General features: G+C 43.7%; 1 protein-coding gene across 1 annotated transcript in view; it reads left to right on the top strand.

Moving 5' to 3' along the window:
• The first annotated feature begins 3,008 nt into the window (after window positions 1–3,008).
• Window positions 3,009–27,809, top strand: part of LOC130191752 (macrophage colony-stimulating factor 1 receptor 2-like) — a 50,433-nt gene continuing 25,632 nt past the window's right edge. The window contains exons 1-16 of the mRNA XM_056411443.1: window positions 3,009–3,095; window positions 13,468–13,691; window positions 20,188–20,454; window positions 20,579–20,884; window positions 20,966–21,102; window positions 21,867–22,029; window positions 22,113–22,419; window positions 22,798–22,913; window positions 23,194–23,302; window positions 24,561–24,852; window positions 24,943–24,984; window positions 25,023–25,296; window positions 25,377–25,480; window positions 27,020–27,146; window positions 27,230–27,331; window positions 27,423–27,533. Of these exons, the coding sequence (XP_056267418.1) occupies window positions 13,529–13,691; window positions 20,188–20,454; window positions 20,579–20,884; window positions 20,966–21,102; window positions 21,867–22,029; window positions 22,113–22,419; window positions 22,798–22,913; window positions 23,194–23,302; window positions 24,561–24,852; window positions 24,943–24,984; window positions 25,023–25,296; window positions 25,377–25,480; window positions 27,020–27,146; window positions 27,230–27,331; window positions 27,423–27,533 (2,620 nt within the window). The 5' untranslated portion in view covers window positions 3,009–3,095; window positions 13,468–13,528. The remainder of the gene's footprint in view (window positions 3,096–13,467; window positions 13,692–20,187; window positions 20,455–20,578; window positions 20,885–20,965; window positions 21,103–21,866; window positions 22,030–22,112; window positions 22,420–22,797; window positions 22,914–23,193; window positions 23,303–24,560; window positions 24,853–24,942; window positions 24,985–25,022; window positions 25,297–25,376; window positions 25,481–27,019; window positions 27,147–27,229; window positions 27,332–27,422; window positions 27,534–27,809) is intronic.

Here is a 27,809-nt window from a genome sequence, read left to right as displayed (position 1 = left end):
CTAGTAGGGTATTAAACAAATCACTTGAATTGTCTAATTAACTCGAAACACCTGCAAGGGTTTCCTGAGCCTTGACAAACACTCAGCTGTTATAAATCATTTTTTTTACTTGGTCTGAGGAAATATTAAAATTGTATGAGATAGGATTTTAGAGTTTTCTTAAGCTGTAAGCCATAATCAGCAATATTAAAAGAATAAAAGGCTTGCAATATTTCAGTTGATTTGTAATGAATCCAGAATGCATGACATTATTGTTTTTTTAATTGCATTACAGAAAATAAAGAACTTTATCACAATATTCTAATTTTCTGAGACAGTCCTGTATATATATATATGTATAAATATATATATTAATATTTATATATACATATAAATATATACAGGACTGTCTCAGAAAATTAGAATATTGTGATAAAGTTCTTTATTTTCTGTAATGCAATTAAAAACAAAATGTCATGCATTCTGGATTCATTACAAATCAACTGAAATATTGCAAGCCTTTTATTCTGATTTATTGCTGATTATGCAAATATCCTATCTCTAAATATTAGAATATCATGAAAAAGTATACTAGTAGGGTATTAAACAAATCACTTGAATTGTCTAATTAACTCGAAACACCTGCAAGGGTTTCCTGAGCCTTGACAAACACTCAGCTGTTATAAATCTTTTTTTTTACTTGGTCTGAGGAAATATTCAAATTTTATGAGATAGGATTTTAGAGTTTTCTTAAGCTGTAAGCCATAATCAGCAATATTAAAAGAATAAAAGGCTTGCAATATTTCAGTTGATTTGTAATGAATCCAGAATGCATGACATTTTTGTTTTTTTAATTGCATTACAGAAAATAAAGAACTTTATCACAATATTCTAATTTTCTGAGACAGTCCTGTATATCTGCACTATTACACAAGTTGATATGAGCATTTGCTAATAATAGAGAAGTTTTTATTGGTTATCCAATAAAATTAGAATAAAGAACTATAACATCATGAGGGTCATAATTTCCCGTCATATGAGGAGTTTTCACCCTCATTCCTTCACCTGGTCCACCGGGTCAGCCTTCTGACCCTGTTTGGACTGACCTCACGGTCCTGACCCTGTTTGGACTGACCTCACGGTCCTGAACCTGTTTGGACTGACCTCACGGTCCTGAACCTGTTTGGACTGACCTCACGGTCCTGACCTTTCCTGAAACACGGAGACTTGATCAGTCGATGGTCGTTTCAGGCACTAAGTTGGTTTAAATCCTCTTCATCAGATGGATCTCAGTTGGTATTAGTAAGCGATGAAGCCTCGTTGACCACCGTTAGTCACGGAGTTCCACAAGGTTCTGTCCTGGGACCTCTCTCATTGACCTCATTCATGCTTCCTTTGAGAAACATCATCAGAAACATTCCATAAACTTTCATTGTTATGCAGATGATACTCAATTATATCTGTGATCAACCAGAGGAGACCCATCGTCATCATCACCACCACCACCACCACCACCATCATCATCATCATCATCATCATCATCACCATCATCATCATCATCATCGTCATCATCACCACCACCACCACCACTACCATCATCATCATTGTCGTCGTCGTCATCATCATCTTCATCATCTCTCTGATCAACCAGAGGAGACCAACCAGCTCTCTGGACTTCAAGATTTCTTCAAGACATAAAACATGAGGAGCTGAAACTGACAAACTGAAGTGATTGACTGAGCAGTTCAGAGGTCAGAGGTCAGGTGAAGTGGTTTCTGTAGACCACATCGCCCTGGCACCAACACCCTGTAGAGGACCTCTGTTCTCCTGGATCAGGACTTGACCTTTAAGTCCACCTGAAGAACATCTCAAGGACTCTTTGATTCATCTACTCCTTATTACCAGGCTGCTCTATAAGTCTCTTAGGTCAACTCCTTATTATGAGGCTGCTCTATAAGTCTCTTAGGTCAACTCCTTATTATCAGGCTGCTCTATACGTCTCTGAGGTCAACTCCTTATTATCAGGCTGCTCTATAAGTCTCTTAGGTCAACTCCTTATTATCAGGCTGCTCTATAAGTCTCTTAAGTCAACTCCTTATGATCAGGCTGCTCTATAAGTCTCTGAGGTCAACTCCTTATTATCAGGCTGCTCTATAAGTCTCTTAAGTCAACTCCTTATTATCAGGCTGCTCTATAAGTCTCTTAGGTCAACTCCTTATTATCAGGCTGCTCTATAAGTCTCTTAAGTCAACTCCTTATTATCAGGCTGCTCTATAAGTCTCTTAGGTCAACTCCTTATTATCAGGCTGCTCTATAAGTCTCTTAAGTCAACTCCTTATGATCAGGCTGCTCTATAAGTATCTGAGGTCAACTCCTTATTATCAGGCTGCTCTATAAGTCTCTGAGGTCAACTCCTTATTATCAGGCTGCTCTATAAGTCTCTGAGGTCAACTCCTTATTATCAGGCTGCTCTATAAGTCTCTTAGGTCAACTCCTTATTATCAGGCTGCTCTATAAGTCTCTTAAGTCAACTCCTTATTATCAGGCTGCTCTATACGTCTCTTAAGTCAACTCCTTATTATCAGGCTGCTCTATAAGTCTCTTAAGTCAACTCCTTATGATCAGGCTGCTCTATAAGTCTCTGAGGTCAACTCCTTATTATCAGGCTGCTCTATAAGTCTCTTAAGTCAACTCCTTATTATCAGGCTGCTCTATAAGTCTCTTAGGTCAACTCCTTATTATCAGGCTGCTCTATAAGTCTCTTAGGTCAACTCCTTATTATCAGGCTGCTCTATAAGTCGAATTTGTAATTTGTGATTTGGGGCTCTATAAAATAAATTGAATATGAATTATAACACTCACCTGAATATAATGAGAAGTTTAACATGATTAAATAACTACCAACCAATAATAATAATGATTTGATGTTGATCATAATTTTTTTGGGGGCTGGGGCTTGCTGGTCGCAGGGGGAGGAGCTTGCTGGTTGTTGTTATGTTGAGAGAGGAAGTCCGTCTTCTTCAGTTTGACTTGAAGCGCCTGAAGAACCAGAGAGAGAGAGATGAAGCTCCAGTGTCTGCTGCTGTCGATCGCCCTCAGCTGCTGCTCCGCTGAAGGTCTTTGTTCACTGCTTATTACACACCTATTCATGTCTTATTACACACCTCTTCATGTCTTATTACATATTTATTCATGTCTTATTACACACCTCTTCATGTCTTATTACATATTTATTCATGTCTTATTACACACCTCTTCATGTCTTAATACACACCTCTTAATGTCTTATTACACACCTGTTCATGTCTTAAGATAGATAGATAGATATATACTTTATTAATCCCCAAGGGGAAATTTGTCGAGACAGTAGCAGCAACACACAAGAATAAAAAACAAAACACAAAATATAAGAAACAGGGATGAAAGATATAGAAGTATACAAGTAAGATAAAAGTAAAATACAAAACAAAATATATATGTAAATATACAACACACATGCATACACAACACACAACAACACTGACAAATCAAATACAAAAAATATTAAATATAGACAGAGTGCAAAAAGCAAAGTGTGTGTATGAGTGCAGAGCAAATGAAATGTGTGTGTATGTGTGTAGTGCAAACAAATGAGATGTGTGAAGTGCAGATCAACATAGTGTAAGTATTCAGTTATTGTTGTAGTTATTGCACTATGATCTGGCAAGAGGTGATCTGTTGTAGAGCCTCATAGCCGTCGGCAGGTTCTCCTGTATCTGTCCTTGTGGCAGCGTGAGGAGACGTCTGGAGAAAGTCCTCCTCTGTCCCTGTAGGAGGTGGTGGAGAGGGTGGTCCGGGTGGAGAGGGTGGAGAGGGTGGAGAGGGTGGTCCGGGTGGAGAGGGTGGAGAGGGTGGTCCGGGTGGAGAGGGTGGTCCGGGTGGTCCGGGTTGTCCAATATGGACACGGCTGGTGTCACCTCTAATACACACCTCTTCATGTCTTAATACACACCTCTTCATGTCTTAATACACACCTCTTCATGTCTTAATACACACCTCTTCATGTCTTATTACACACCTCTTCATGTCTTAATACACACCTCTTCATGTCTTATTACACACCTCTTCATGTCTTATTACACACCTCTTCATGTCTTATTACACACCTGTTCATGTCTTAATACACACCTCTTCATGTCTTAATACACACCTCTTCATGTCTTAATACACACCTCTTCATGTCTTATTACACACCTGTTCATGTCTTAATACACACCTCTTCATGTCTTAATACACACCTGTTCATGTCTTAATACACACCTCTTCATGTCTTAATACACACCTCTTCATGTCTTATTACACACCTCTTCATGTCTTAATACACACCTCTTCATGTCTTATTACACACCTCTTCATGTCTTATTACACACCTCTTCATGTCTTATTACACACCTGTTCATGTCTTAATACACACCTCTTCATGTCTTAATACACACCTCTTCATGTCTTAATACACACCTGTTCATGTCTTAATACACACCTCTTCATGTCTTAATACACACCTCTTCATGTCTTAATACACACCTCTTCATGTCTTAATACCAGTGTTGGGAGTAACGCGTTACAGTTCCGCGTTACTAAGTAACGCGGAACTGTAATTCCACTACTTTTAGCGGTAACGAGCATGTAACGAAGTATTTTTTTAAATCAACTAACGCAGTTACAATTACTGAAATGTAAATGAGTTTGTTACTCGCGTTACTCCCTTTTGTGAAAAATGAACACTTGCAGACAAGAAGACAAGCTAGGCCGACTTTAGATGCTTCTGATCTGACATCGCAGGACCATGGTGGCGCAATGATGTAACATCTCGGACGTTATGGACTGATGACACGGAGACGGGACCACGTTATTACTCCTCCTTTATTGGGCCTCCACCAACACAGACAGCGTGCTCCTCTCAGCAGCTCCAACGTCAACAACAACGGTTCCCGTCAACCACCCTTAACTCCCGTTTTCCGGCAGGTTAACCCCGCCTCCCCTCTACGCCGCCAATCACAGGCCCGCCCCCTCGACCAGCATCACGGTGCCACACTGTGATTGACAGCCACTTCCAGTGTTGCCAGGTCCGCGGTTTTCCCGCGGAATTGGGCTACTTTTGAAGCGTTGCCGCGGGTTGAATTTTTTGCCCGCTGGTTCGGGTTAGACCTATTATGCATGCAAATTACATGAATATCTTTAAATAAAAATCCATATTTTAAATGAAATAATTTATTTATACCCACATCCTACCAAACTGACTCCAGATCAGCACGTACACGCCGACACATCCGCGCACACAGGTGAGCACCCCCCCCCCCCCCCTCAATTATATGCAGCACCTCAAGGCACCTTTGTTTTCTCTTTTAATTAGTGTTAATACTGTAGGCCAATCACTTTTATTTCATTGGGCCTAATGTGGTAAAAAAAACACTGTTAAATGACTGAGACAGTTATTTTGTATTAAGTTAAGTATTAAAAGGGACTTTTGTACTCCTGCTTGATTTGAAGGCCTGTTGCCCTGTTGATTACAAAAAATAGGTCTACAACATATGTTTATTGTGTTTGACTGTTCGTACTGTTCATTACATTAAAAAAGCAGACATAAAAGTAACTTAAAAGTTACTTTCCCTAGTAACTAATTACTTTTGATATACAGTAACTAGTAGAGTAATTAAATTACTTTCAAAATAAGTAACTAGTAACTGTAACTAATTACTAATTTTCAGTAACTTGCCCAACACTGCTTAATACACACCTCTTCATGTCTTATTACACACCTCTTCATGTCTTATTACACACCTCTTCATGTCTTATTACACACCTCTTCATGTCTTATTACACACCTGTTCATGTCTTATTACACACCTCTTCATGTCTTATTACACACCTGTTCATGTCTTATTACACACCTCTTCATGTCTTATTACACACCTCTTCATGTCTTATTACAAACCTGTTCATGTCTTAATACACACCTCTTCATGTCTTATTACACACCTCTTCATGTCTTATTACACACCTCTTCATGTCTTATTACACACCTCTTCATGTCTTATTACACACCTGTTCATGTCTTATTACACACCTCTTCATGTATTATTACACACCTCTTCATGTCTTATTACACACCTCTTCATGTCTTATTACACACCTGTTCATGTCTTATTACACACCTCTTCATGTCTTATTACACACCTCTTCATGTCTTATTACACACCTCTTCATGTCTTATTACAAACCTGTTCATGTCTTAATACACACCTCTTCATGTCTTATTACACACCTCTTCATGTCTTATTACACACCTCTTCATGTCTTATTACACACCTCTTCATGTCTTATTACACACCTGTTCATGTCTTATTACACACCTCTTCATGTCTTATTACACACCTCTTCATGTCTTATTACAAACCTGTTCATGTCTTAATACACACCTCTTCATGTCTTATTACACACCTCTTCATGTCTTATTACACACCTGTTCATGTCTTAATACACACCTCTTCATGTCTTATTACACACCTGTTCATGTCTTATTACACACCTGTTCATGTCTTATTACACACCTCTTCATGGAGGGTTTAATGAACCTTTAATAAATGTGTTCAAAAGTAATATAAAGATTCATGTTGATATTCATACATTTATAAACTGTAATATCTTTGTAATGAATATGAAATACATAAATATTTTCATTTATTTCATTATAAGTACCGATACTAGTATCGTGATATCACGGGTGATCACTAGTACCGTCTCACTACGGTACGACTTCTATTCAGAAGGATTTAAATGTTTCTTCATCTTCTCAAAGAAGAAGTGAGACGAGGAAGTGAGACGAAGAGACACACACACACACACACACACACACACACACACACACACACACACACACACACACACACACACACACACACAGACACACACACACACAAACACAGACACATACACACACACATACACACACACAGACACACACACACACACACACAGACACACACACACACACACACACACACACACACACACACACACACGTACACACACGTACACACAGACACACACGTACACACACACACACACACACACACACACACACATACACACATACATACACACACACACACATACACACACATACATACACACACACACACGTACACACACATACACACAGACACACACATACACAAAGACACACATAGACATAGATACACACACAGACACACACAGAAACAAACACAGACAACCCCCCCCGACACACACATAGACACAGACTCACAGACACACACACACACAGACACACACACACATACAGACAAACACACAAATACACAAAGACACACACACAGACACAGATACACACACAGACACTCACATACAGACAAACACACACATACACAAAAACACACACAGAGAAACCCCTCCCCACACACACACAGACACACACAGACACACACAGACTCACACAGATACACACACAGACACACACATACACTCACATACAGACAAACACACACATACACAAAAACACACACAGACAAACACCCCCCCCCACACACACACAGACACACACAGACACACACACACATACAGACAAACACACACATACACAAAAACACACACAGACAAACAACCCCCCCCCCCCCACACACACACACACACAGACTCACACAGACACACACCCTTTAAGAGGTCAACCAAGTTACCTCGAACACCTTAATGTCACCTGGACTAAGTTAATGTCACCTGGACTAACTTAATACCACCTTAATGCCACCAGGACTAACTTAATACCACCTTAATGCCACCAGGACTAACTTAATACCACCTTAATGCCACCTGGACTACCTTAATACCACCTTAATGTCACCTGGAGTAACTTAATGTCACCTGGACTAACTTAATGTCACCTGGACTAACTTAATGCCACCTTAATGTCACCTGGAGTAACTTAATGTCACCTTTATGTCACCTGGAGTAACTTAATGTCACCTGGACTAACTTAATGTCACCTGGACTAACTTAATGCCACCTTAATGTCACCTGGACTACCTTAATGTCACCTGGACTAACTTAATGCCTCCTATCAACCGTGACCAATTATTTTCAACGGTTTCTACTTCGAACACGTCTACCTGTCTCTTGGACCCCATCCCGACGAGGCTGCTTAAAGACGTTTTGCCTTTAATTGGCGGCTCTCTATTAGATATTATCAATGTGTCTCTGCTAACAGGCCACGTACCACACTCCTTCAAAGTGGCTGTTATTAAACCTCTCCTGAAGAAGCCCACTCTGGATCCAGAGGTGTTGGCTAACTACAGACCGATCTCTAACCTCCCCTTCCTCTCCAAGATCCTTGAGAAAGTGGTCGCAAATCAGTTGTGCGACTTTCTACATCATAATAGTTTATTTGAGAAATTTCAATCAGGATTTAGAAAACACCACAGCACCGAGACGGCACTGGTGAAAATTACAAATGACCTCTTAATGGCAGCAGATAAAGGACTCCTCTCTGTCCTGGTCTTGTTAGACCTTAGTGCTGATAGAGGACTCATCTCTGTCCTGGTCTTGTTAGACCTTAGTGCTGCATTCGACACCATTGACCATGACATCCTGTTACAGAGACTGGAGCAGTCGATTGGCATTTCAGGCACGGCACTAATTTGGTTTAAATCCTATTTATCAGATCGATCTCAGTTTGTATTTGTAAACGATGACGCCTCGATAACCACCAACGTTAATCACGGAGTTCCACAAGGTTCTGTGCTTGGACCAATTTTATTTACCTTATACATGCTTCCTTTGGGCAATATTATCAGGAAACACTCCATAAACTTTCATTGTTATGCAGATGACACTCAACTATATTTATCGATAAAACCAGAGGAGAGCAACCAACTCTGTAAAATTCAAGCATGTCTTAAAGACATAACACATGGATGACCTGCAACTTCTTGATGTTAAACTCAGACAAAACCGAAGTAATTTTAATCGGCCCTGAGCACCTCAGAGATCAATTATCTGGTGATGTGGATTCTGTAGACGGCATTGCCCTGGCATCCAACACCACTGTAAAGAATCTTGGCATTATCTTTGATCGGGACTTGTCCTTTAACTCCCACGTAAAGCAAATCTCAAGGACTGCATTCTTTCATCTACGTAATATTTCAAAAATCAGGCACATCTTGTCTCAAAAAGATGCAGAAAAATTGGTTCACGCGTTCGTTACTTCGAGACTGGATTACTGCAACTCCTTATTAGCAGGCTGCTCTAACTTAATGTCACCTGGAGTAACTTAATGCCACCTTAATGTCACCTGGACTAACTTAATGTCACCTGGACTAACTTAATGCCACCTTAATGTCACCTGTACTAACTTAATGTCACTTGGACTAACTTAATGTCACCTGGACTAACTTAATGTCACCTGGACTAACTTAATGCCACCTGGACTAACTTAATGTCACCTGGACTAACTTAATGTAACCTGAACTAACTTAATGTCACCTGGAGTAACTTAATGCCACCTTAATGTCACCTGGACTAACTTAATGTCACCTGGACTAACTTAATGCCACCTTAATGCCACCTGGACTAGCTTAATGCCACCTTCACATAACCTGGACTAACTTAATACCACCTTAATGTCACCTGGACTAACTTAATACCACCTTAATATCACCTGGACTAACTTAATGCCACCTTAATGTCACCTGGACTAACTTAATGCCACCGTAATGCCAACTGGACTAGCTTGATGCCACCTTCACATAACATGGACTAACTTAATACCACCTTAATGTCACCTGGACTAACTTAATGCCACCTTCATGTCACCTGGAGTAACTTAATGCCACCTTAATGTCACCTGGACTAACTTAATGCCACCTGGACTAACTTAATGCCACCTTAATGTCACCTGGAGTAATTTAATGTCACCTGGAGTAACTTAATGTCACCTGGACTAGCTTAATGCCAACGGGACTAATTTAATGCCACCTTAACATAACCTGGACTAACTTAATGCCACCTTAACATAACCTGAACCAGCTTCATGTGACCTGGACCAGCTCCATGTAACCTAGACCAGCTTCATGTGAGCTAGACCAGCTTCATGTGACCTAGACCAGCTTCATGTGACCTGGACCAGCTTCATGTGACCTAGACCAGCTTCATGTGACCTAGACCAGCTTCATGTGACCTGGACCAGCTTCATGTGACCTAGACCAGCTTCATGTGACCTAGACCAGCTTCATGTGACCTGGACCAGCTTCATGTGACCTAGACCAGCTTCATTCAGTTTTCAATTCAGTTTATTTGTATAGCCCAATTTCACAAATTACAAATTTGTCTCGGAGTGCTTTACAATCTGTACACATAGACATCCCTGCCCCAAAACCTCACATCGGACCAGGAAAAACTCCCAAATAACCCTTCAGGGGAAAAAAGGAAGAAACCTTCAGGAGAGCAACAGAGGAGGATCCCTCTCCAGGATGGACAGATGCAATAGATGTCATGTGACCAGAAGGACAGATTAGAGTTAAAATACATTCAATGAATGTGACAGAGTGTATGAATAGTTCATAGTAGGCATATTCCACGATGGAGACCTCCACGATCCATCAGGCAGATGGCGGTGGGGAGGAGGAGTGGGCGGAGTCTCAACAGGACAGTGGCATAGTCAGGAGCAGGAATTCCACAACCCAGACCTCGATGATCCATCAGGCAGATAGGATCTATGTCGTCTCATAGGGTCCGATGACCCCATGAGACGTGAAGTCACAAGGACTCCGGGGAGAAAGCAGAGTTAGTAACATGTGATTGAGAGATGAAAATTCATCCTTAAGGAGAGAAAAGAGGAGATAGGTACTCAGTGCATCCTAAACATCCCCCGGCAGCTATAAGCCTATAGCAGCATATCAAGGGGCTGGACCAGGTGAACCTGATTCAGCCCTAACTATAAGCTCTGTCAAAGAGGAAAGTCTTAAGTCGACTCTTAAACGAGGTGACTGTGTCTGCCTCCCGAACTGAAGGTGGAAGCTGGTTCCATAGAAGAGGAGCTTGATAACTAAAGGCTCTGGCTCCCATTCTACTTTTTAAGACTCTAGGAACTACAAGTAGTCCCGCATTTAGTGAGCGTAGGTCTCTAGTGGGGCAATATGGTACTACAAGCTCCTTAAGATATGATGGTGCATCACCAATCAAGGCTTTGTAGGTTAAGAGAAGAATTTTAAAAGTGATTCTTAATTTTACTGGGAGCCAGTGCAGAGCAGCTAGTGCAGGAGTGATGTGATCTCTGTTCTTAGTTTCGTGAGAACACGAGCTGCAGCATTCTGGATCAACTGGAGGGACCTAAGAGACTTATTAGAGCAGCCTGATAATAAGGAGTTGACCTAAGGGACTTATAGAGCAGCCTGATAATAACGAGTTGACCTAAGAGACTTATAGAGCAGCCTGATAATAAGGAGTTGACTTAAGAGACTTATTAGAGCAGCCTGATAATAAGGAGTTGCAGTAATCCAGTCTCGAAGTAACGAACCCGTGGATGAACCCGTGGATGAACCCGACGAAAACATGGATGACCTGCAACTTCTTGATGTTAAACTCAGACAAAACCGAAGTAATTTTAATCGGCCCTGAGCACCTCAGAGATCAATTATCTGGTGATGTGGATTCTGTAGACGGCATTGCCCTGGCATCCAACACCACTGTAAAGAATCTTGGCGTTATCTTTGATCGGGACTTGTCCTTTAACTCCCACGTAAAGCAAATCTCAAGGACTGCATTCTTTCATCTACGTAATATTTCAAAAATCAGGCACATCTTGTCTCAAAAAGATGCAGAAAAATTGGTTCACGCGTTCGTTACTTGAGACTGGATTACTGCAACTCCTTATTAGCAGGCTGCTCTAATAAATCTCTTAGGTCCCTCCAGTTGATCCAGAATGCTGCAGCTCGTGTTCTCACTAAAACTAAGAAAAGAGATCACATCACTCCTGCACTAGCTGCTCTGCACTGGCTCCCAGTAAAATCAAGAATCACTTTTAAAATTCTTCTCTTAACCTACAAAGCCTTGATTGGTGATGCTCCATCATATCTTAAGGAGCTTGTCGTACCATATTGCCCCACTAGAGAGCTACGCTCACTAAATGCGGGACTACTTGTAGTTCCTAGAGTCTTAAAAGTAGAATGGGAGCCAGAGCCTTTAGTTATCAAGCTCCTCTTTATGGAACCAGCTTCCAATTTCAGTCCGGGAGGCAGACACAGTCACCTCGTTAAGAGTAGACTTAAGACCTTCCTCTTGACAGAGCTTATAGTTAGGGCTGAATCAGGTTTGCCCTGGTCCAGCCCCTTGATATGCTGCTATAGGCTTATAGCTGCCGGGGACGTTTTAGGATGCACTGAGTACCTATCTCCTCTTTTTCTCTCCTTAAGGATGAATTTTCATCTCTCAATCACACGTTACTAACTCTGCTTTCTCCCGGAAGTCCTTTTGACTTTACGTCTCATGGGGTCATCGGACCCTATGAGACGGCATAGATCTATCTGCCTGATGGATCGTCTGGGTCGTGGAATTCCTGCTCATGACTACGCCACTGTCCTGTTGAGACTCCGCCCTCCTCCTCCCCACCGCCATCTGCCTGATGGATCGTGGAGGTCTCCATCGTGGAATATGCCTACTATGAACTATTCATACACTCTGTCATATTCATTGAATGTATTTTAACTCTAAATCTGTCCTTCTGTACACATGACATCTATTGCATCTGTCCATCCTAGGAGAGGGATCCTCCTCTGTTGCTCTCCTCCAGGTTTCTTCCCTTTTTTTCCCCCCTGAAGGGTTATTTGGGAGTTTTTCCTGGTCCGATGTGAGGTTTTGGGGCAGGGATGTCTATGTGTACAGATTGTAAAGCACTCCGAGACAAATTTGTAATTTGTGAAATTGGGCTATACAAATAAACTGAATTGAATTGAATTGAATGTGACCTAGACCAGCTCCATGTGACCTGGACCAGCTTCATGTGACCTAAACCAGCTTCATGTGACCTGGACCAGCTTCATGTGACCTAGACCAGCTTCATGTGACCTAGACCAGCTTCATGTGACCTGGACCAGCTTCATGTGACCTAGACCAGCTTCATGTGACCTGGACCAGCTTCATGTGACCTAGACCAGCTCCATGTGACCTAGACCAGCTCCATGTGACCTAGACCAGCTCCATGTGACCTAGACCAGCTTCATGTGACCTGTCATCAAAGACGCCGGTCATCAAAGACACCAGTCATCAAAGACGCCTGTCATCAAAGACACCTGTCATCAAAGACGCCTGTCATCAAAGATGCCTGTCATCAAAGACGCCTGTCATCAAAGACACCTGTCATCAAAGACGCCTGTCATCAAAGACACCTGTCCATTCTGTGGCGTACCACTGAGCTTTTGACTCCAGTCATCTTGACCTCAGGTGACCTCCATGACCCTCCACCTGCTGCCGTGGTGATGGGCGTCGCCCAGTCCCCCGTCCAATGGGACGACGTCCCCAAGCGGGAGCTGGTCCAGGCTCAGCAGCCGGACCAGCTGTGGAGGAAGGAGGTCCTGGATCTGCTCACACAGCTGGTCCTGGTCCAGAAAGAGGTCGCCAGCGGCCAGGCTCAGGTGGTGCAGCTCCTCGGCATGCTGGGTACTCAGGTGGGTTTCCTTTGAGTCCGGTTCATGTTGAGCTGGACTTAGTTTATCTTTCTTTAGTTTAGTTCAGTGAAGCTTCTGACCAGGTTTAATCTAGTGTCTCGGGTTTAGTTGACTTCAGTTTAGATCAAGTTAAAATCTCAGGTGACATGGTGGTCACCTGAGATTAACTACAGGATGTCATTTATCTCAGATCTAATTTAGGTTTAGAGAAGGTTTTGTGGAATTGACCCTGTCAACATCTCATGTTTACTTTAGTAGCTCAGGTTTAGTTGAGTCAGGATTTAGTTAGGTACATCTCTTGTTTACTTTAGTGGCTCAGGTTTAGTTGAGTCAGGGTTTAGTTAGGTACATCTCTTGTTTACTTTAGTGGCTCAGGTTTAGTTGAGTCAGGGTTTAGTTAGGTACATCTCATGTTTACTTTAGTGGCTCAGGTTTAGTTGAGTCAGGGTTTAGTTAGGTACATCTCTTGTTTACTTTAGTGGCTCAGGTTTAGTTGAGTCAGGGTTTAGTTAGGTACATCTCATGTTTACTTTAGTGGCTCAGGTTTAGTTGAGTCAGGGTTTAGTTAGGTAAATCTCTTGTTTACTTTAGTGGCTCAGGTTTAGTTGAGTCAGGGTTTAGTTAGGTACATCTCTTGTTTACTTTAGTGGCTCAGGTTTAGTTGAGTCAGGGTTTAGGTAGGTACATCTCATGGGTACTTTAGTGGCTCAGGTTTAGTTGAGTCAGGGTTTGGTTAGGTACATCTCATGTTTACTTTAGTGGCTCAGGTTTACTTGAGTCAGGGTTTGGTTAGGTACATCCCATGTTTACTTTAGTGGCTCAGGTTTACTTGAGTCAGGGTTTGGTTAGGTACATCCCATGTTTACTTTAGTGGCTCAGGTTTGTTTTGTACAAAGTTTAATGTTGTTTATCTTAGTTTTAGTCTGGATTTAGAAACTCTCAGGTTTAGCTTTTTACCTCTGGTTTAGTTTAGATCATGACTACATAATTAGTTTGATCTAATAATCAGTGTGCACATGTATCTAGTCTGATCCAGACTTGAGTTAATCTCACACATGTATCTAGTCTGATCCAGACTTGAGTTAACCTCACACGTGTATCTAGTCTGATCCAGACTTGAGTTAACCTCACACGTGTATCTAGTTTGATCCAGACCTGAGTTAACCTGGATCAGACATGTATCTAGTCTGATCCAGACTTGAGTTAACCTCACACGTGTGTCTAGTCTGATCCAAACTTGAGGTAACCTCACACGTGTATCTAGTCTGATCCAGACTTGAGTTAACCTCACACATGTATCTAGTCTAATCCAGACTTGAGTTAACCTCACATGTGTCTCTAGTCCAATCCATACTTGAGTTAACCTCACACGTGTATCTAGTCTAATCCAGACTTGAGTTAACCTCACACGTGTATCTAGTCCGACCCAGACTTGAGTTAACCTCACACGTGTATCTAGTCCGACCCAGACTTGAGTTAACCTCACACGTGTATCTAGTCTGACCCAGACTTGAGTTAACCTCACACGTGTATCTAGTCCGACCCAGACTTGAGTTAACATCACACGTGTATCTAGTCCAACCCAGACTTGAGTTAACCTCACACGTGTATCTAGTCTTATCCAGACCTGAGTTAACCTGGATCAGACGTGTATCTAGTCTGACCCAGACTTGAGTTAACCTCACACGTGTATCTGACCCAGGCTTGAGTTAACCTCACACGTGTATCAAGTCTGATCCAGACTTGAGTTAACCTCACACGTGTATCTTGTCTAATCCAGACTTGAGTTAACCTGGATCAGATGTGTATCTGGTCTGATCCAGACTTGAGTTAACCTCACATGTGTATCTAGTCTGACCCAGACTTGAGTTAACCTCACACGTGTATCTAGTCTGACCCAGACTTGAGTTAACCTCACACGTTTATCTAGTCCGACCCAGGCTTGAGTTAACCTCACACATGTATCTAGTTTTGATCCAGACCTGAGTTAACCTGGATCAGACGTGTATCTAGTCTGACCCAGACTTGAGTTAACCTCACACGTGTATCTACTCCGACCCAGACTTGAGTTAACCTCACACGTGTATCTAGTCTGATCCAGACCTGAGTTAACCTGGATCAGACGTGTATCTAGTCTTACCCAGACTTGAGTTAACCTCACACGTGTATCTAGTCTGACCCAGACTTGAGTTAACCTCACACGTGTATCTAGTCCGACCCAGACTTGAGTTAACCTCACACGTGTATCTAGTCTGACCCAGACCTGAGTTAACCTGGATCAGACGTGTATCTAGTCTGACCCAGACTTGAGTTAACCTCACACGTGTATCTACTCCGACCCAGACTTGAGTTAACCTCACACGTGTATCTAGTCTAATCCAGACTTGACTTAACCTGGATCAGATGTGTATCTAGTCTGATCCAGACTTGAGTTAACCTCACATATGTATCTAGTTTGATCCAGACCTGAGTTAACCTGGATCAGATGTGTATCTGGTCTGATCCAGACTTGAGTTAACCTCACACGTGTATCTAGTCCGACCCAGACTTGAGTTAACCTCACACGTGTATCTACTCCGACCCAGACTTGAGTTAACCTCACACGTGTATCTAGTCTGATCCAGACCTTAGTTAACCTGGATCAGACATGTATCTAGTCTGATCCAGACTTGAGTTAACCTCACACGTGTATCTAGACTGACCCAGACTTGAGTTAACCTCACACGTGTATCTAGTCTGACCCAGACTTGAGTTAACCTCACACGTGTATCTACTCCGACCCAGACTTGAGTTAACCTCACACGTGTATCTAGTCTGATCCAGACCTGAGTTAACCTCACACGTGTATCTAGTCTGACCCAGACTTGAGTTAACCTCACACGTGTATCTACTCTGACCCAGACTTGAGTTAACCTCACACGTGTATCTAGTCTGATCCAGACCTGAGTTAACCTGGATCAGACGTGTATCTAGTCTGATCCAGACTTGAGTTAACCTCACACGTGTATCTAGTCTAATCCAGACTTGAGTTAACCTGGATCAGATGTGTATCTAGTCTGATCCAGACTTGAGTTAACCTCACACGTGTATCTAGTCTGACCCAGACTTGAGTTAACCTCACACGTGTATCTAGTCCGACCCAGACTTGAGTTAACCTCAGTGTTTCGTGTCCCCAGGGGTCCCAGCAGATCCAGGACCTGCAGACTGTGGCTCGCCACCAGGGTCTGCTGGTGGAGAACCACCAGGCGCTGTTGCTGCAGACCTCCCGCATCGCCACCTCTCTGGTCTCCAAGAACCCTGCTCCCAGCCAATGAGAGGCTCTGGTTCACAGTGTGTTCTCCCAGCCAATGGTTGACAGCGTTGATACAGTTCACCTTCTGATCAATACTCAAGCTGATAGATTGAAACAGATTGTGAGGTCAAAGGTCAGGGATGTCTATGTGTACAGATTGTAAAGCACTCTGAACTGAATTGAAAAACACTTATAAAAACACATGTCTATGAATGTGTGTCAGATGAAGACTCAGAGACTCAGAGACTCAGTGACTCAGAGACACAGAGACTCAGTGACTCAGAGACTCAGAGATTCAGTGATTCAGAGACTCAGAGACTCAGTGATTCAGAGACTCAGAGACTCAGTGATTCAGTGACTCAGAGACTCAGAGACTCAGAGATTCAGTGACGCAGAGACTCAGTGTCTCAGAGACTCAGTGACTCAGAGACTCAGTGACTCAGAGACACAGAGACTCAGTGACTCAGAGACACAGTGACTCAGAGACTCAGTGATTCAGTGACTCAGAGACTCAGTGATTCAATGATTCAGAGACTCAGAGACTCAGAGGCTCAGTGATTCAGTGACTCAGAGACTCAGTGATTCATAGACTCAGAGACTCAGTGATTCACAGACTCAGAGACTCAGTGATTCAGTGACTCAGAGACTCAGAGACTCAGTGATTCAGAGACTCAGAGACTCAGAGACTCAGTGTCTCAGAGACTCAGTGATTCAGAGACTCAGTGACTCAGTGATTCAGAGACTCAGAGACTCAGTGTCTCAGAGACTCAGTGATTCAGTGACTCAGTGATTCAGAGACTCAGTGACAGGCTGTCGCTGACATCACAGGAACTCCTTTGTTGTTGTACTTCCTGTTCTTTTCAAAATAAAGTTGTGTTTGCTGACCCGTGTTTCTGTGTGTTACTCAGCCTTCAAGCAAGGCAGCAGCACACACTGTGAGGCCTCATGTGGTCCTGGACCAGAAGGTGGTTCTGGTCCGATGCGGTCTGGACTTGGTCCTGCTGGGGGGGTCTGTTTGAAGACACCGTGTCTCATTGTCACGGCAACCTTAAGTTCTGATGCTCTCGGTACCCCAACAAGTCCTCCAGAACCTGACCTCCACCACGGAGGGGAACACAACACGAGCACTTCATCACAACAACAACAACAACATGAACATTTAAAAAAAATTCTAAATAACATTTTGGGACACTTATTATCATTGGCGTGGCAGGTGTTTGTTGTGTTGGTTGTTTGTTGTGTTGGTTGTGTTGGTTGTTTGTTGTGTTTGTTGTGTTGGTTGTGTTTGTTGTTTGTTATCTTTGATCGGGACTTGTCCTTTAACTCCCACGTAAAGCAAATCTCAAGGACTGCATTCTTTCATCTACGTAATATTTCAAAAATCAGGCACATCTTGTCTCAAAAAGATGCAGAAAAATTGGTTCACGCGTTCGTTACTTGAGACTGGATTACTGCAACTCCTTATTATCAGGCTGCTCTAATAAGTCTCTTAGGTCCCTCCAGTTGATCCAGAATGCTGCAGCTCGTGTTCTCACTAAACTAAGAACAGAGATCACATCACTCCTGCACTAGCTGCTCTGCACTGGCTCCCAGTAAAATCAAGAATCACTTTTAAAATTCTTCTCTTAACGTACAAAGCCTTGATTGGTGATGCTCCATCATATCTTAAGGAGCTTGTAGTACCATATTGCCCCACTAGAGAGCTACGCTCACTAAATGCGGGACTACTTGTAGTTCCTAGAGTCTTAAAAAGTAGAATGGGAGCCAGAGCCTTTAGTTATCAAGCTCCTCTTTTATGGAACCAGTTTCCACCTTCAGTCCGGGAGGCAGACACAGTCACCTCGTTTAAGAGTAGACTTAAGACCTTCCTCTTTGACAGAGCTTATAGTTAGGGCTGAATCAGGTTCACCTGGTCCAGCCCCTTGATATGCTGCTATAGGCTTATAGCTGCCGGGGGACGTTTAGGATGCACTGAGTACCTATCTCCTCTTTTCTCTCCTTAAGGATGAATTTTCATCTCTCAATCACATGTTACTAACTCTGCTTTCTCCCCAGAGTCCTTGTGACTTCACGTCTCATGGGGTCATCGGCCCCTATGAGACGGCATAGATCCTATCTGCCTGATGGATCATCGAGGTCTGGGTCGTGGAATTCCTGCTCCTGACTACGCCACTGTCCTGTTGAGACTCCGCCCACTGTTGAGACTCCGCCCACTCCTCCTCCCCACCGCCATCTGCCTGATGGATCGTGGAGGTCTCCATCGTGGAATATGCCTACTATGAACTATTCATACACTCTGTCACATTCATTGAATGTATTTAAACTCTAAATCTGTCCTTCTGGTCACATGACATCTATTGCATCTGTCCATCCTGGAGAGGGATCCTCCTCTGTTGCTCTCCTCCAGGTTTCTTCCCTTTTTTTCCCCCTGAAGGGTTATTTGGGAGTTTTTCCTGGTCCGATGTGAGGTTTTGGGGCAGGGATGTCTATGTGTACAGATTGTAAAGCACTCCCAGACAAATTTGTAATTTGTGAAATTGGGCTATACAAATAAACTGAATTGAATTGAATTGTGTTGGTTGTTTGTTGTGTTTGTTGTGTGTGTTGTTTGTTGTGTTTGTTGTTGTTTGTTGTTTGTTGTGTTTGTTGTGTGTGTTGGGTGTGTTGTGTGTGTTGTTTGTTGTGTTTGTTGTGTTTTTGATTGTTGTGTTTGTTGTGTGTGTTGTGTTTTTTGATTGTTGTGTTTGTTATGTTCTTTGATTGTTGTGTTGGTTGTGTTTGTTGTGTTTTTTGATTGTTGTGTTTGTTGTGTTCATTGTTTGTTGTGTTTGTTGTGTGTGTTGTTTGTTGTGTTTATTGTGTTTATTGTTTGTTTGTTTGTTGTTTTTTGTTTATTGTTTGTTTATTTTTGTTGTTTGTGTTTATTGTTTGTTGTTTGTTGTGTTTATTTTTTTGTTTTGTTTTTTGTTGTTGTTTTTTGTTTATTTGTTTATTGTGTTGTTGTGTTGTCTGTTGTTTGTTGTTTGTTGTGTTGTGTTTATTGTTTGTGGTTTGTTGTGTTTATTGTTTGTTGTGTTTATTGTTTGTTGTGTTTTTTGATTGTTGTGTTTGTTGTGTTTTTTGCTTGTTGTGTTTTTTGCTTGTTGTTTGTTGTGTTTGTTGTTTGTTGCTCTTCAACTGACGCCCATGTCTTTGTTGTTCCAGATCCTCCGTCCATCCGGCTGAACTGGGACTTCCTCCCCAACCAGACGGAGGCGGTCCTGACCGCCGGCTCCGCCTTCAACCTCAGCTGTCATGGCCGCTCCTCGGTCCTCCTGACCAGCACGGCGTTCCGCCTGCTGTACCGGGACCGCCCGCTGGAGCCGGTGGAGGTCAGGAGGTCGGACCCCAGACACACCGGGACCTATCGCTGTGGGTACGCCAACCGTAGCCTGGACCAACCGGACACCTGGATACACCTGTATGTCAAAGGTAAGCTGAGGCCACGCCCCCTAGCATCCTCCCTCTGAATCTGTCCTCAGACTCGTGTAAATAAAGTGAGAAGCTGGAGTCAGATGCCCCCCCCCCTTGCTTACCCATAATGCCTTTCTCTCAGACCCAGCTGACGCCTCCACGGTGTTCGTCACACCTCGCGGCGCCCCGTCCGTCACAGAGGGCCAGGACTTCCTCTTCAGGTGTCTGCTGACCGACCCGTCCGTCACCGAGCTCACCCTCCAATCGGCAGAGAGCAAGGCGGGCGAGGGGCGGGGCCTGCCCCGAGGCATGAACGTGACCTTTGACCGCAAGAAGGGAGCCCTGATCCGAGACCCGCAGAGGTCGTTCAGTGGGAAATACGTTTGTTCGGGCTGGAAGGACCGAAGGGAGTTCCGGTCCCGACCCGTGACCCTGCAGGTGTTCCCCAGTAAGACCCGTCTGTCTGCTTCCTGGTCACTGCCTGTGTCCCGATGACCTGTCTGTCTACCTTGTTCCTGTCTGTCTGCAGAGCTACGGCATCCTCCCTGTCTGTCCGTCAGTCAGGGTCAAGTGGTCCGTCTGAAGGGAGAGGCCTTTGAGGTCACCTGTCTCACCAGTAACCCCACCCATTTCTACAACCTCACCTGGACACACTCAAACATGAAGGTCAGAGGTCACCTGTTGGTCTTCACGCATGGCCTCAGAGGTCACCTGGTCATGGCCTCAGAAGTCATCTGGTCCTGACCTCAGAGGTCACCTGGTCATGACCTCAGAGGTCACCTGGTCCTGACCTCAGAGGTCATCTGGTCCTGACCTCAGAGGTCACCTGGTCATGGCCTCAGAGGTCATCTGGTCCTGACCTCAGAGGTCACCTGGTCATGACCTCAGAGGTCACCTGGTCATGGCCTCAGAGGTCATCTGGTCCTGACCTCAGAGGTCACCTGGTCATGACCTCAGAGGTCACCTGGTCCTGACCTCAGAGGTCACCTGGTCCTGACCTCAGAGGTCACCTGGTCATGACCTCAGAGGTCACCTGTTGGTCTTCACGCATGGCCTCAGAGGTCACCTGGTCATGGCCTCAGAGGTCATCTGGTCCTGACCTCAGAGGTCACCTGGTCATGACCTCAGAGGTCACCTGGTCATGGCCTCAGAGGTCATCTGGTCCTGACCTCAGAGGTCACCTGGTCATGACCTCAGAGGTCACCTGGTCATGGCCTCAGAGGTCATCTGGTCCTGACCTCAGAGGTCACCTGGTCATGACCTCAGAGGTCACCTGGTCATGACCTCAGAGGTCACCTGGTCCTGACCTCAGAGGTCACCTGGTCCTGACCTCAGAGGTCACCTGGTCATGACCTCAGAGGTCACCTGTTGGTCTTCACGCATGGCCTCAGAGGTCACCTGGTCCTGACCTTCCTTGTCGTTCCTCCCAGCCTCTGAATGTCTCCGTGAGCCACGCCTACGTCAACAAGCAGCTGCACATGAACAGCACCCTGAGGGTCTCGGCGGTGGGCCGGCCTCACGGGGGCCGCTACACCTGTACGGCCATCAACGAGGCCGGAGCCGCCTCGGCCAGCACGGAGCTGAGGGTTCTGGGTAATAACACAATGTGACAACAAGATGGAAGCTCGACGGAATCAAGAGTACGATGAACGTTCTCTCCTCTTCGTCCTCACTAGACGGCCCCTACCTGAGGATCTACCTACGCGCTGACACCGACTCCAGGGCCAATGCTAGCAGCATGAAGGGGCCAGGAGAGCTACAAGCTAATGTTAGCACCCATCGACTGGGCGTCGCTGGGGATAGCAGTGCTAATATTAGCGGCAGCAGCACAGTGGAGGTGCATGAAGGTCGAGATGTAACGTTGACCTTTGTGATCGAAGCGTATCCTCCAATCAGGAGCCAGCGCTGGACAACAACAACACAAGCCCATAAGGACAACAACAATACGGTGTACCAGGAAAGCTACGCTGTTCACGGCTACAGGTGAGTATGCTAACGGTTACAGATGAGCATTCTACTGTAGTTCAGACAGGTTCATGTAAAGCCGGCCCCTGTGGGGGGGCCCCCCTTTGAGGGGGGGGGGGGTGGCGGTGTGGGGGGGCCCCTTTGAGGGGTGATGGTGTGGGGCTCCCTTTGAGGGGTGGCGGTGTGGGGGCTCCCTTTGAGGGGTGGCGGTGTGGGGGCTCCCCATGGTGACGGTGTGGGGGATGTGACGGTGGGGGCTCCCCATGGTGACAGTGTGGGGGCTCCCCTTTGAGGGGGGGTGACGGTGTGGGGGGGGCTCCCCCATGGTGACGGTGTGGGGGGGGGTGACGGTGGGGGGGGGGGCTCCCCCATGGTGACGGTGTGTTCCTCCTGCAGGGCGGAGGCCAGCTTGCTGCTACGTCGGGTGCATCATGAGGATCGAGGTCGATACTCGTTCTACTTTGCTAACTCGTTCTTTGACGGCTCGCAGAAGATCGACCTCCGAGTTTACCGTAAGAAACTGTTAGCCTCACCTGTTAGCCTCACCTGTTAGCCTCACCTGTTAGCCTCACCTGCTGTGGTCTGTCTGACCCGTGCTGTGACCCGGTCTAGACGGGTCCTTCCTCGTCCTGTGGTCCTGATTCCCTTTGGGACCTCTAATCTCTAGTCCTAAATAGATTAAACTGTCAACTTGTATGTTGTTTACTTGACGCGTTGTTGTTTATTTGAGCTAGTTGCTGCTAGCCTCTTCTTCTTGGCTCCAGAACCATGACGCTAAATGTTTGACTTCAGGTTCTCCGAGCATCGTCATCCGTCTTCAGAACGACACGCTGACCTGCTACAGCTCTGGATACCCGTTACCCACAATGCACTGGTACATCTGCCCCGGGGTCACGCACACGTATGTACAGACAGGCTGAAGGTGCTGTTGTCTTTTTTCTCTTCACTTTTTTAATGTACTGTACTATACTGTACTATACTGTACTATACTGTACTGTACTATACTGTACTATACTGTACTATACTATACTGTACTGTACTATACTATACTGTACTGTACTATACTGTACTGTACTATACTATACTGTACTGCACTATACTGTACTTTAATATACGATACTGTACTTTACTGTACTATACTATACTGTACTTTAATATACTATACTGTACTTTACTGTACTATACTGTACTGTACTATACTCTACTGTACTTTACTATACTATACTGTACTATACTTTACTGTACTATACTGTACTATACTGTACTTTAATATACTATACTGTACTTTACTATACTGTACTATACTGTACTATACTGTACTATACTGTACTGTACTGTACTATACTGTACTATACTATACTGTACTGTACTATACTGTACTATACTGTACTGTACTATACTGTACTGTACTGTACTATACTATACTGTACTATACTGTACTATACTGTACTGTACTATACTATACTGTACTATACTGTACTGTACTTTAATATACGATACTGTACTTTACTGTACTATACTGTACTGTACTATACTGTACTTTAATATACTATACTTTACTGTACTATACTATACTGTACTGTACTATACTGTACTTTAATATACTATACTTTACTGTACTGTACTATACTGTACTTTAATATACTATACTGTACTTTACTATACTGTACTGTACTGTACTATACTTTACTATACTGTACTATACTGTACTATACTATACTGTACTATACTATAATATACTGTACTATACTTTACTATACTGTACTTTAATATACTATACTGTACTTTACTGTACTGTACTATACTGTATTGTACTATACTGTACTCTACTGTACTATACTATACTGTACTATACTGTAATGTACTATACTGTACTCTACTGTACTATACTGTACTGTACTATACTGTACTTTAATATACTATACTGTACTGTACTATACTGTACTTTAATATACTATACTGTACTGTACTATACTGTACTATACTGTACTCTACTGTACTATACTATACTGTACTATACTGTAATGTACTATACTGTACTCTACTGTACTATACTGTACTGTACTATACTGTACTTTAATATACTATACTGTACTGTACTATACTGTACTATACTGTACTATGATATACTCATGACTTAACCTCCGCCTCGTCAGCAGGTGTGGAGACGTCCCTGTTCACCAGGAGGTGAGGACACATGTGTCCTTCCAGGACGAGGAGGTGAGGACACATGTGTCCTTCCAGGACGAGGAGGTGAGGACACATGTGTCCTTCCAGGACGAGGAGGTGAGGACACATGTGCCCTCTCAGGACGAGGAGGTGAGGACACATGTGTCCTTCCAGGACGAGGAGGTGAGGACACATCTGTCCTTCCAGGACGAGGAGGTGAGGACACATGTGTCCTTCCAGGACGAGGAGGTGAGGACACATGTGTCCTTCCAGGATGAGGAGGTGAGGACACATGTGTCCTTCCAGGATGAGGAGGTGAGGACACATGTGTCTTCTCAGGATGAGGAGGTGAGGACACATGTGTCCTCCCAGGACGAGGAGGTGAGGACACATGTGTCCTCTCAGGACGAGGAGGTGAGGACACATGTGTCCTCCCAGGACGAGGAGGTGAGGACGAGGAGGTGAGGACACATCTGTCCTCTCAGGACGAGGAGGTGAGGACACATGTGTCCTTCCAGGACGAGGAGGTGAGGACACATGTGTCCTCTCAGGACGAGGAGGTGAGGACACATCTGTCCTCCCAGGACGAGGAGGTGAGGACACATGTGTCCTTCCAGGACGAGGAGGTGAGGACACAGCTGCCCCTCCCCCGCTCAGCCGGGGACGTCACCGTGGAGTGCGTCTCCTCCAACCGGGTGGGCCGGGCTCGAGAAGTCTTCGCTCAGCGTAGGTGTCGGGGAGTAGCGCGGTTGCTTAGAAGAAGCGGGAGTGTGACTCCAGTGAGTAAACGTGTTTGTGTGTTTCAGGCTCGGCTAAACGACCTTTGTTGACCCCGGCTCTGATTGGATGTCTGAGTGCAGCCGTGCTGCTGCTCCTGCTCTTAGTGGTCTTGTTCTACAAGTGGAGACAGGTGGGTTGATTCTAATAGTTCATAACGCACGTCGTTTATGGTCTAACGTTTAAGGATTATCCAAGAACAACAACGACTATAATGGCACACTGAAGAGAGTAATCATCGGGTTATACGTGCCCAGGTTATAACTATCAGGAGAAAGGTTATAACTATCAGGTGAAAGGTTATAACTATTAGAGATAAAGGTTATAACTACTAGCGATAAAGGTTATAACCATTAGGGAGAAAAGTTATAACTATTATGGAGAAAGGTTATAACTATCAGGAGAAAGGTTATAACTATCAGGATAAAGGTTATAACTATTAGAGATAAAGGTTATAACTACGAGCGATAAAGGTTATAACTATCAGGAGAAAGGTTATAACTATGAGAGAGAAAGTTTATAACTATCAGGAGAAAGGTTATAACTATCAGGAGAAAGGTTATAACTACTAGCAATAAAGGTTATAACTATCAGGATAAAGGTTATAACTATTAGAGATAAAGGTTATAACTACTAGCGATAAAGGTTATAACTATCAGGAGAAAGGTTATAACTATCAGGAGAAAGGTTATAACTACTAGCGATAAAGGTTATAACTATCAGGATAAAGGTTATAACTATTAGAGATAAAGGTTATAACTACTAGCGATAAAGGTTATAACTATCAGGAGAAAGGTTATAACTATCAGGAGAAAGGTTATAACTATCAGGATAAAGGTTATAACTATTAGAGATAAAGGTTATAACTATCAGGGATAAAGGTTATAACTATCAGGTGAAAGGTTATGACTATCAGGATAAAGGTTATAACTATTAGAGATAAAGGTTATAACTACTAGCGATAAAGGTTATAACTATCAGGAGAAAGGTTATAACTATCAGAGAGAAAGTTTATAACTATCAGGAGAAAGGTTATAACTATCAGGAGAAAGGTTATAACTACTAGCGATAAAGGTTATAACTATCAGGATAAAGGTTATAACTATTAGAGATAAAGGTTATAACTACTAGCGATAAAGGTTATAACTATCAGGAGAAAGGTTATAACTATCATGGAGAAAGGTTATAACTATCAGTGATAAAGGTTATAACTATCAGAGATAAAGGTTATACCTATCAGGATAAAGGTTATAACTATTAGAGATAAAGGTTATAACTACTAGCGATAAAGGTTATAACCATTAGGGAGAAAAGTTATAACTATTAGGGAGAAAGGTTATAACTATTAGGGATACAGTTTATAACTATTAGGGATAAAGGCTATCACTATTAGGGATACAGTTTATAACTATTAGGGATAAAGGCTATCACTATTAGGGATACAGTTTATAACTATTAGGGATAAAGGCTATCACTATTAGGGATACAGTTTATAACTATTAGGGATAAAGGCTATCACTATTAGGGAGGCACGTGAGTTCAACACGAACAGGAAGACTCATGATGTCATCAAGATTCTCTGAGGGAACATCTGGTAGATTCGGTCAAACTGAATTCAAACGAGGGAGAACTTCCCTTCATTCGAGCTGTCAAATGTTTCTTCTTTTCTCAGAAACCCAAATATGAGATTCGCTGGAAGATCATCGAGAGCACCGACGGGAACAGCTACACCTTCATCGACCCCAGCCAGCTGCCGTACAACCAGAAGTGGGAGTTTCCTCGAGAGAAACTTCGACTCGGTACGACCGTTCGCTGCTCCCGTCCTGAATGTGCCAACACGGAGGCGCTCCCGGGACATGCTGACCCCCTTCCTGTCTGCCAGGTGCTGTTGTGGGTTCAGGAGCGTTTGGGAAGGTAGTCAAGGCAACGGCGTATGGTCTGGGAACTGGCGACGCCACTCGAGTTGCCGTGAAGATGCTCAAACGTTGGTCCCCGAGTCTTCATCATCATCATCACCACTTATACATGGATGACATCGTTTTGTTGTGATTCCCGTTCCATGTGTTTGTGAACAGCGAGCGCTCACTCTGAGGAACGGGAGGCCCTGATGTCGGAGCTGAAGATTCTCGGCCATCTTGGTTACCATGACAACATCGTCAACCTGCTGGGAGCCTGCACTCGAGGAGGTGAAGATATTATTGTTATTATCATATTGTTATTCATATATAAATACATTTATATATATACATATATAAATGTATGTATGTATATGTATGTATATATATATATGTAACAGGTTTGTGGCTGTCACAGGAAGGCATCTCTCCCCAAACACCAAAAGATGAGCATTCACAAAGGATATATTCGGTAATATACTTTATTTCAGCAGACTGAGTCTCTGCTCTCCCTCTCTCGCCCCTCAGTCCCTACTCAGCTGTGCTGTTTCCCAATCAGCCACCAGC

Source organism: Pseudoliparis swirei, chromosome 3 (genome assembly GCF_029220125.1).
Source record: "Pseudoliparis swirei isolate HS2019 ecotype Mariana Trench chromosome 3, NWPU_hadal_v1, whole genome shotgun sequence".
NCBI classification, from domain to species: Eukaryota; Metazoa; Chordata; class Actinopteri; order Perciformes; family Liparidae; genus Pseudoliparis; species Pseudoliparis swirei.
The sequence above is the reverse complement of the archived record's forward strand: the minus strand, read 5'-3'. Positions and strand labels throughout refer to the sequence as shown.